Here is an 11,174-nt window from a genome sequence, read left to right on the forward strand (position 1 = left end):
CTCAGTTGCAAGGGGGTGGTAGTGGCGGTACTGCCGATACCGGCGTGATTATTATTATTGTTATTATTATTCTGGCTCTGGTGGTGGTGGTGGTGATGGTGGTGGTGGTGATGGTGGGGGGTGATCGCGTCGTGCGGATAATAAGACGTTGACGATGGTGAGGTACTCACGACGTCCGGCGTGCTCGCTCCGTCTGTGTGACTGGTGCTGTCAGCGGTGCTCCTTGGTCCGCCACCGTCCAGACCGTTCCCGATCTCCGGCGGTTTCGAGCTCTCCCTATCGTCGATCACTAGGTCGATCGGCATCTTTCCTTTTAAGCAGCTGATGTACCGGTGGCAGAAATTGTCGCATAGTTCATGGACCTACGATTGCATAAAGAAAAAACGAATTGAATTAAACATTGGACATCTTTGATGGACGTTTGAATGTCACGTAATACAGATATTCGAAATGGTACAAACGAGTCTTGACCTATTCTAGGCACCGTCGAGACGAGTTATTTAAACCGAGACTTTCACTTTCTCTCTCTCTCTCTCTCTCTCTCTCTCTCTCTCTCTCTCTCTCTCTCTTTCTTGTCTCTTCGATTAATTCCGTAATTTCAATATTCTTATAACCGCTATAAACATCGGCTAAATTGGCAATGATTTCGTTTGGTCGAATCGGAATGGACCCACGATCATATGGGCTTCGGGTAAAACGTTCACCCGGTATTTTCACCATCGAAGCCACGGTTCCGAAAGGGCCGCGCGCGGGATGGCGAGGCCGATACGAACGCTGGTATCGATACACAAAGATGGAGGAGGCCGGCGAAGAGCTCGTTGCATCTCGAGGCCGTGGAAGCGGTCCGGCAGCGAGCAACGAGACCCGTTGTATCGTCGATAGCGAGTCGAAGCGAGAGGGAGCGAGGAGGTCTGACCGGTGTCCAGTCGACCAGAATGTTATGTATGCAAATGAGGTCTGACAGGCCTATAGGATACCCGGTCCTCCAGCGTCCTCCTCACGGTTCATCCTCCTCCCGCTCCCCTTTCCCTACCCCCCGGTCCTTGGACCGACTTCGCCTCTGCCTGGTCGCTCGATTCGGTTTAGAAAAAATGTATTATATAAGCAAAAGCAAATAAAAACGCTTATCTTGTTATATGTAAATCGACAGGGAGGAGGAACGGAGAGAAGCCAGGCGCATTACGAGGCGGCGTGTCTTCTCTCGTTGCAAGCGCGTACACGCGCTTTCTTCCTGGCCTCTCTCTTCTCTCCTCTTCTCTTCTTCTCTTCTTTTCCCTTCTCGACGGACTTCTCCAACAGGCTCTGCCTGGCTGCCTCTCGGCAACCTATCCACCTAGTAGATACTTATACGACGTTCTTCTTATTAGGCATTTATATGTAATAGAGAAGACGGCCATCTTTGCCGTAGGCGGCACCGTCCAATGGTGGAAGGCCGTGGCCGACACCGACCACCGTAGACAATGCACGCGTTTATCATGCGTTAAACGTATGCGAGAGAACGCTTGATCGGACGCGAAACCGATCCGCAGTCGATCCTCTTTTCATAGATCGTACCATACCGTATGTTGTCACGTTTAGTACGTTACATAGTACGGTATTTTATACTTCTTGCTCCGAGATTCTTTTCCTCTTTTTTCCTCCATTCTGTAATGCTTCTTCATGAAGAACATCGAAGATCGACAAAGACGGCCGCGTTGGCTATACGTATATACACTGGGTCAGCGAGATCGTGGTTCTCATGGTGGCGCGCACGAGGTTCTCCAGAATTTTCTTCCAAGTACCAACTATGCTACGGAGCACGGTAACACAATGCCTCCTCGAGATGACTAGACTCTCTTTAACGCGGGACCAAAAGGGCGGCGAGGGGGGCGGTGGAGAGAGAGCTCGAAGGACAGCAGCTATAATGCTGGACTGGTTAGAATTTGATCCGCCGGGAGTCGAGTCGAACCGGCCGACAATGCTCACCGAAGAAAAGAAACGGGGTTCCGTCTTTCCTTCTCTCTTTTTCTCTCTTTCTCTCCTCCCCGGGACGGATCGCCGAAAGGAGCCACGGCCTGAACGCTGAGAAGCGTTCACCTACACCGTACGTCTTTCTCTGTGTACGTGGCGAGCACAGAACACGGTTATCGAGCCATTTTTTACCGCTCGTACACGAGCTCGGAACACACCCCGACCCCATCACTGAGCAAAAATCGTTTTTCGAACTTGGCATCGCGTGAAACTCGAATCTCCCGTCTCTATAATCGCTTTTAACCGCTCTAACTTCCGGCCCAAAAGAGACCGTGCCGCGGATAGTTTGTATCGGCTCGCGTGAGTGGATGCTCGAAGTTGATACCGTACTCCGCGTTCACCAAAAACCTCTCCAGTATTCGGCTCATGATCTAGAACATGATACGATGCATCGCGGACACGAATTTTTGCCATCTATCGGCCCTCTGAATCGCGTCACCCTATACCGCAGACGATCGGTCCAACCGTCACTGACACAGGATCCAACGGATCCTCTACGACATTGACCGCTTTCGACTTTTATTAGAAACTGCGTGACCATTTTCTACTCCGACTTCTTGTCACGAGTAAAAGGGCCTGGTGATCTGCCTGCAGGTTTTTTAAATATCTATCACATGTATAACAGGTGATATGTCGAGAAATTTACATCCCCACTCATGAATACTAGATTACTTACGAGAAATTGTTAAAATCATTAAAGATTGCTATCTCAGATAAATTATACGTTCCACGAGTTCCCCATTTAATTTCACTGCAAATTTCTTTAATGAATTTTACCTCGGAGATTGTGAGGATAACATATAATTGTTAATTTATTATTCCTCTACTTCTCTAGCAAACGGTTTCTGTCAATTTTCATCGTACTGTGGTGTACGATTGTACGTGTTGATGTATGTAGTGACGAGACGGGTTAATGCTTAGTGTAGTCAATGTATTTAAAATTATTTGTAGTGCAGAGTTAGTCGTCGTTCGCTCAGTGTTATACACGGTAATCAGTACGTTCGCTCGATATTAATCGCTATAAGATTGCTCGATACTAACTCACTGATTGTGATACTAACTCACTTGATCGTGTTCGTTTATTTATATTAGTGGGGAGAGTACCAGAAAGTTTAAATTCGACTTCGGTTGATGGTTGCGTGTAGCGGCCATATTGTCTTGCCCGGAGTTTGTTTATTATTACATTTCGTATATCAAAACGGTATTAACACTCCCAGGCAAAACAACAACATGAGTCATCCTCGATTCGAATCGTCTTATGACCATGTGTCGCTATAGTACATTTCGGAACCATATTTTGCGCAGGTACAAGGTTCAATCGTTTCTATGATAGACTCCAATATCGTGTTTTATACAAGACCAGCAAGTGTTTCGATGCTAGTGAACAAAGATGTACGTAAAGAAGAAAACCAAATAGAAACCCCCTTAAAAAAATGTTGTTCAAATTTAACTAGAAGATTCGAGAACTACCATCACATAATGATAAATATTCAAATTTGAGGCTTCGGACGATTCTTCTGCCGTTCCACTTACAATATCATATCCTTTCACAGCTCGCACTGCCGCATGGTTGACACAGTATCCCCCTGTCCTAAAGCCAAGGATATGCTAGGAGGCGCAGCACTTCTTTGGTATCTAATTCATCCAAGCGGGTACTAGGTTCTCGGATTTTCTGATACGGCGAACGGTTCGCGGTGGTAGAAGAACATGGCACGGAAAATATCGAGTGTCTCAAAGGATCGCCATTTCCTTCTCTCCTCGTCAACTTTCTGGTTCCATCGAAGAAGGTGAAAGCTCTTCTCCTCTTCGTCCTATCGATGGAATTATCCGGCGAAGCGCGGTGGTATTTAATTTCTGCGATGAACCGCGGGCGTAAACTTTCACGTGCCACTCCGAGGCCGAAATAAAAGCCACGAATAGGAATAAAAAGAGAGAGCGTATACACTTGCAAACAGCGAGGGGTATCGCTTTCATCGCGTCCCCGCGAACGCTTCTCGTGTTCCTCCGTAAGGTACATGCGACACCGGAGGCAACGCCATTACCGGAAGGTGGCTCTCCTCTGCGCGTGTAGAAGAAACGCCACAGAAGGAGACGAAAAATCGAGGCTGGTTCGCGATGACCGAGCACGATACCAGCTACAGCGACAACGTCGCCTGTAACTCGAGATTATTCCCATTTTATGGCCGATTTAACAAGTTGCGAGCGGATAGGGGTGTCGATTCGATGGCTCGCCAGTTGTCCAAACCGCCGGATTTCGTCCCTATTGCGCGTCAGAGATTTTCCCGTCAACATTCTATCTTCCTCGTTATCGTTACATAAATACATAAAAATAAAGATCGTAACACGTACCTTCGTCCAAGGATATAAACAGCAAATAAACAGAAAGAAGCTTGGAGTAAACGCGCTATTCCGTAAACCCACGTGATATTTTCAAAATTATATTACGATCGACTAAGTAATACTTCTAAGAACTAAAATTGCATTTGTTAGATTATCTAGGGAAAGAAGAAAATTCCCTTGCTTACGGGTGTTCACGCCCAGATAGATCCCCGCGAGTTTCCGTTTGAGAGAGTTCAACCAGTCCGCGGTGACCGTCGATGTTCCGGCTGAAAAGGGACAGCGACAGCGAGAAGAAGCGTGTCGCCGACGAACGGAGAGCAGCGGGCCCTCCATTCGAAACGAGTTCTCGATTCAAAGACTTCTTAAACGGCCCGTTGTCCCTTCTTCCTTTCTCTGCCTCCTTTCTCCTCCCCTTGGATCGTGCGAGGGGAGGTTCCGCACGAGGCGACATTATACCATCGCGACGTGCCCTCTCCGCCCCCAAGAACTTCGCGTACCTCCAGCCTCCCCCTCGTTCCTCCTTTCATTCGACCCCCGAAATTACTCGAGAATTTACGTAAACGAAGAAACGAACGAGCAAGTGTCTCTCCCTCTTTGTACTCTCTCTTCTTGTACCTCATCCCTTTCTGTCGACGGCCTCTCGGAAAGGCAAACGGCTCGAAGAATGGAACGGATCCGGGGTACGCGCAGGAACACAGCGAGGAAAGGAGGGAAAGAAAGAAAGAAGAGGAGGAAAAAAAGAAAGAAAGAAGGAAAGAGGAGCGCAGAGCGAACCCCATTTACGGCACAATGGGTTCCTTTGAAGCCGAAGGTAATGAAGGTTTCGGGGTGTCTGTCTCAGTTCCTCTACCGTGCCCCGATTCACAACCTGACCACCCCTTACGGCACGCACGATACCTATATACCGGGTGTACGCCTACGAACGACTCGTACTATGCGTTCCATTCGGCTATAGATGACATCTTGGTCCTGGCGAACGGAAGGAGTGGGGAGTCATTCTGGTTTTCGAACGTTTAATTCGCGAACAGTGTTCGCCAACACATTCGCTAATGGAGACGCATCTCATATCAGGGACCGTCTTGTGGAACAGATATATCATAGATATTATTATTTAACCTCTCTTTTTGTAGTCAAAACCTTGCAGTCCATGTTAAAGAAGATTGAATACTTATAGTCTGCACTTTTAAAAAGTTATTTTCAATTTTCACAGATTTTGTCCTAATTTTAATTTTACAACCGACTCTATTAATTTCGAAATAAACAATTGAGATCCAGATAGGTGAATCCTTTTTAAGGGCCACGGCTACGCTATTCTTCACGATCGAAAAGGCGCTGAAATGGAGGCAGAGGGTAACAGCCTGCGGAGCAACCCGGATGTCCTGGCCGTCGAGATGTCCACGAAAACACATAACCCGAACAACGGAGAAAGGAGGCACGCGGATGTCCCTACAGGACTAGGTATAACTTAGAACCAGTTTCTAAGGTAGGGCAGCTGGAGGAGAGGGTTGTGTCCGCGTGTTGCGCCGGTATGAATCCCGGTTGGTATGCACGGTGCGCCATAATACCCCATAAGAAATTTACCGCTCTCTAACCGGTGATAGCGTGTATATACGGTGGTGTGTGTCACGAGTATACAGGTCCAAGGGAGAAGAACGAACGACGAAGACGAACGGAGGAAAACATGATAGCTGAACGAAGACGACGAACTAGGCTGCAACTCAAGGAAAGATCGATGTGGAAAGAGAGGTCGACTCGCGATGGAGGGAGGCAGAGAGGTTGTATAGAGCGAACAAGAAAGTTGAACGAAACGAGAGAAAGAGCAATAAAGAAGAAGAAACCTTCCTTCCACGCACCGGGCCCCTGCAAAACGTAATTATGCTAATACGCGATTGGCTCGAAAATGTTAAATGCACGAAGCGCAGCACCGCGGGCTACCATGCTTCTCCCTATTGGTCAAACATCCTCGTCCCTCTCGATACACCTCTTCCTCTCTCGTCTCGTTTCTCTCTTCATCTATCACTTTCTCGTCCTCTGTCTGTCGTTCGCTGCTCGGAGCTCCAGATATTTATGGAATCTTCTTGATCGCGCGTTCGCTGCATTCCGCTTTGCTCGCTCGCTCCGCGTCCTCCATGTCCCGGCTCTGCTCGTCCCCGGAGGACTCCGGGGACCAAGAACGTTTCAATCTTCATTACCGTCGATGCCAGTGCGGCGCACACCGTGCCAAATTGCGGCCAGGTTTTGTCGCGGCTTTTCGAGACCCGCCCCGATATCGCGACCGACAATCTCGCTAAAATAAATCCACTGGTTGGCGTATTGGAATCGTAGGAGCCTGGACTTGTGGGAGGAAAAAGCTACGATCGGAATCGAATATCGGTTTGGCGTCTTGATCCTGGTGAGACGGTTTCTTATCTCTTAGCGGTCTTCCATTGGAGGATGACTGTACGCCGATTTCTTGCAACTCCGATCTGTACTTTCGACGTTCCAGTAGAAGAATCGATTGATATCTTTCGTGGGAGTGTACGTGTAATTCTTTCGATGTATAAAAATTGACGAAACTAGAGAAATGTTACTGTTCTTCCAATTTCTACAGTCCAGTTTTCTAGTCGTCTTGTTAATACAGTGGGAAGATGCGGAAGTTATTTATGTTTGAGCGGATAGAACGCAACAGAACCTGAACGTTTAAGTTACAATTCGTATATACATATTTATTTCTTTTAGTTTTAATCTCGTCCAGTTGGCTATATTTCCAGTCTTCTTAACGCATCTTTCTTATCATTCTTTTTGCCAAGACTTCTTAAATAAACGAACGACGATAGTGATTACGATTTTGCATGTAACGGACCAGGCACGACCATCAGAATTTCTTTGCACGAGTAATCGACGTGCATAAGAAAAAGTACCTACTCAGGATGCTTAAAGAAGAAAGAGAGGAAGAAGGGTTGGCCCGCGTGTACTCCAGGCCAACGTGGATTCGCCGGTAGGTAGCCCCAGCCTTTATAATAATGTAATCGCGGCAAATGAGGAAAATTGGTATAAAATTGCAGGATCGACCGGTCGATCCAGGCGGGCCTGTCGAGAGGGAGCAACATACACGAGGGGCGCATCGAGACGGCCTGGTCTCCCTTGGCCAATGGCTGCCGCCACGTCAGCTGCCATTTCGATGGAAATGCGATGGATGTCCGCTATTTCGTATGATAAAATATCGGCGCAAAAACGGCGTAGCCAGGCCGAACGGGGCCCGCCCCGGTATTCTGCGGCCACGCAAACAGCTCCTCCTGAAAACTTGCACTCTCTTTCCTTCTCCCTTTCTCTTTTCTGTTGCGTACACCGGCTTTACCGGTCGAACGGTTATCAATCGTTAGCGGGGGAAAAACGGGCCGAAACATGCCGGCCTTCTAATGCAATATTTATTTACCCTGGTCCCGAAGTAACAACGCGAGAACGCACGCGGAATATTAACCGGCTGCCCGGTTCAATTAATCCCGACCGCTGTTCCTCTCGTGTCGTCGATTGAACCGTGACACGAACCAACCTGCAACTTTTTCGACGTCCGCTGGGACCGATCGCGGCCGCGGTATCTTCCGACCCTGTCTTAATTAGAATTCGGGGAAAATCGAAAGTTGCTGCCGATAGAATCTTTAATCGTAATACCTGTACTAGCTTTACAAAGCAATTTCGTTGTGGATTATCGAAGACTTGTGAATGAGTTTCGTTTAAATTATGTCACTCGTTATGGACCGTCGATATTTTATGCGTCTATAATATTTATAAACTATTTCAACTAATTTAATTATCCAATAATCCTTTGTGCGATTGCAGGATTTAAAACTGACGTAATAAAAATTGTCTCGTCTACATTCGTTTTCAACACCATGACTAAAAGAGGTTCTGATTAATGCAAAGCTCGATGAATAATTTAATCACTCGATCTTAGTAATTAATATTTATATTTATATTTTACTAACTACCTTTTGTATTAAGAATGAATATGCTAATACATGTCCTCTATGTTCGACTTCTCGGTATAACACAGTTCGTACCATTTTATGCGATCTAATACGAGACATGTACTCCGATTTACAGGTTTCCGGTTTACGAGAGGGGCAAGGGAAAAAATCACGATCTCGGTGGAGAAAGATGGCCGTTCCAATGCAAACAACTTGGAGCGTGCACCGTGTTCGTACGTCTAGCGGCCATTGGACAGCTAAATGACGCCACTTACGGCTGGAACTCGGCCCGAGCCGAGCAAACCGCCAAGGTGTGCACCATAGCTGACCGACGACCGAGGACGGGTGGTGCCGAGCTTTCACTACAATTACGGAAAATTGCGCTCCGCCCGTAACAGTTGTTTTTCAAGCGTTACGAACGGCTTATCTACCGCGACACCCGGTAATCCCCGACAATTGGAGCGGACGAGAGAACACGCCGCTCGCTGACGTTCGCTAGTACGCTTGAAAGTTCACCTAAACGCGTCAACCTCGCGCTTACTCTACAGTTTTACCTACTTGTTCAGTTGTTAATGGAACTATACCCTTTGGTTTATGCTAGTCATCGTTACACTTATATTATAGGCCGTAGAGTATGAAGACAACATGATAAATCATATTTTTATAAAATTTATAAGTATATACTTTCACACAATTTCGAAATGAATTGTCTTTGGCATCCTCCTCTTTTCTGAAACCTGAGGAGCTTCTACATGTAATAGTTGTAAAATACTTCCTTTCAAACGATAAGTAATATAAAATTTAGAGAATTAAAAAACGTGGACGTGGAAGGTGTTTTTATGCGGTTCTTTATCGAGAATGAATACCGTTTTGTTTCAAGAAATGTCCATCAACTATTGTTAATGTATCTAACAATTAAAGGATTAGAAACATACGGGAATGATAAAACGATAATAAAGTAATCTATGAAAAAGGTAAAACTAATTAAGATTTAGAAACTTGATAGCACAAAGTAGGAAATTTCATACGTTACGATATTATTATATCTATTATTACACTACTAGGTATATTACTAAGTATATTATTTTTTAATCGATCTTAACTAATTTATGAAGCTATATAAAATGTTGTAAGAAATATAACTACATCAGACAAAAAATCATAATTCTTTCTAACATTTTATATAGCCTTGGAAATGGGAAGAAAACGTGGAATCTGAAAAGTGCTCACCTTTTCGAGCTCGAGGAGGTGAAACCGGAGGACCTGGATCGCCTGTACCATCTGAAACAAGAAAATAAAAGGAACCGAATAAAATTTGTTCGCCAGAGGCTGTGCACCGGATCGACACAAAGGAGTAAAAGGGGATCGAACCAAAGGGAAGGTGGAATACGAAGCTTCGACGATCTCACAGAATCCACAATCAAAGATTTCGAGACTGGCGTATCGCGAGCGATTCCATTTATTTCCCTCGTACATGGAAAGCTCCGCGGACTATCGGTCGATTCACTCCGCGAGGATTAACGGGAATTAATTATTATTGCATCTGCACGCCGCTAATTGCGTCCCCGAAATTCCGTGTGCTCCATCGAGCGATCGATACGCATCGGGCATAGATGGTACCGGTTCAACGACCGTGTATGTCGATATCGTGTATGTAACGACGTGCAGACCTCTCGAGTAAGAAGAAACACAGCGAAGAGAGACCATTAGAAGATCTTCGTACACGATTTCTTGCTTCAGCCTACGTATATAAGTATTAAGATACTTGCTGATATTTAGTACGAATTCAATTTTTCCCATTGCTTTTATTTTCTATCTATTTTGCGATATATCTGTTACTTTATCCGCATCGCATCTAGCTCTTAATTCCTATTTACTCTTTTTATATAATAACACCGTATTCCTTTCGATAAATTTAATTTTATTAACCGAATGTGTATATCGGTCAACAAGCTCGATGACGAAATCGATATTTTTCATGATTCTATAACAGCCTTGAACCGAGTGAGTCATCGCCAACAGTTATTACTTGTAATAACTAGTTTATCAATTATTATTCTTTGTCTTATCTTTTTGCCTTTGTCTTCCATCTGTTTCGTTCGTCACGTCTTGTTTGTATTAAATGTGCCAAAATATGTATTTAGCATGTTCTCCGTTAATAAATATTTATGATATTTAAATATTTACGCGTAACTAGTTAAATACGTGTTTAACTCTTAGAACTTGTCGCAGCTTATCAATAAAAGGTAACAAATATATATATATGTATATATATATATATATTTAGACGCCTTAATACTGACCAGCTTACTTCTTCCCTTTTCTCCTTTTTCTCCTTTTCCACCCTCTTCCTCTGGATAATTGCTAAAAATAACGATATCTCGTAATTTTCTCTCGGCACGATTTCACGTTGCCCGATCGTCGTCGTGCCTTCGCTATCAGGTCCGCGCGAATGGACCGTGCTCATCGCGGGCAGTTTCTTCTCCGACTAACCTTCCACTCTTCCTTCTTTATTTCTTCGAATCGGCATCGGCCGTGTATATATAAATACGCGTTTTTCTAAAGCGACACACGGTCACGCTTCTCCGAGGGCGTTTCGTATCGAACGTGTGCATTGTGCATACTCGAGGTACGACCATCGGCATAATTTTCCGATACGGCGTTACGTTTAAAGCCACCTCGAAGCCCTCTCCGGATCCACGTCCCCTCCTGTCCCTCTTTTACCGACCACTTGGCGACCGATCGAACGAGGAAACGGGGTGTCCTCCCTCTTCTCCGCTCAGCTAGCAGGAGCGGCGATTCAATTAGGCAAAGCGGCAATCTTAATTGTTAATTAACATTATATTTATGCAATTATGGCCCATTATGATTCCGCGC

At 45.4% G+C, this 11,174-nt stretch overlaps 1 protein-coding gene across 1 annotated transcript in view; it reads right to left on the minus strand.

Moving 5' to 3' along the window:
- LOC100741037 (homeobox protein homothorax) overlaps positions 1-11,174 on the minus strand; it is a 523,620-nt gene that overhangs the window by 452,528 nt on the left and 59,918 nt on the right. The window contains exons 6-7 of the mRNA XM_024370767.2: positions 9,528-9,578; positions 171-362 (exon numbers count right to left, since the gene is read on the minus strand). Coding sequence (XP_024226535.1) covers positions 171-362; positions 9,528-9,578 — 243 coding nt within the window. The remainder of the gene's footprint in view (positions 1-170; positions 363-9,527; positions 9,579-11,174) is intronic.

The sequence above is a fragment of the Bombus impatiens genome, unplaced genomic scaffold (genome assembly GCF_000188095.3).
Source record: "Bombus impatiens unplaced genomic scaffold, BIMP_2.2 scf_0930, whole genome shotgun sequence".
NCBI classification, from domain to species: Eukaryota; Metazoa; Arthropoda; class Insecta; order Hymenoptera; family Apidae; genus Bombus; species Bombus impatiens.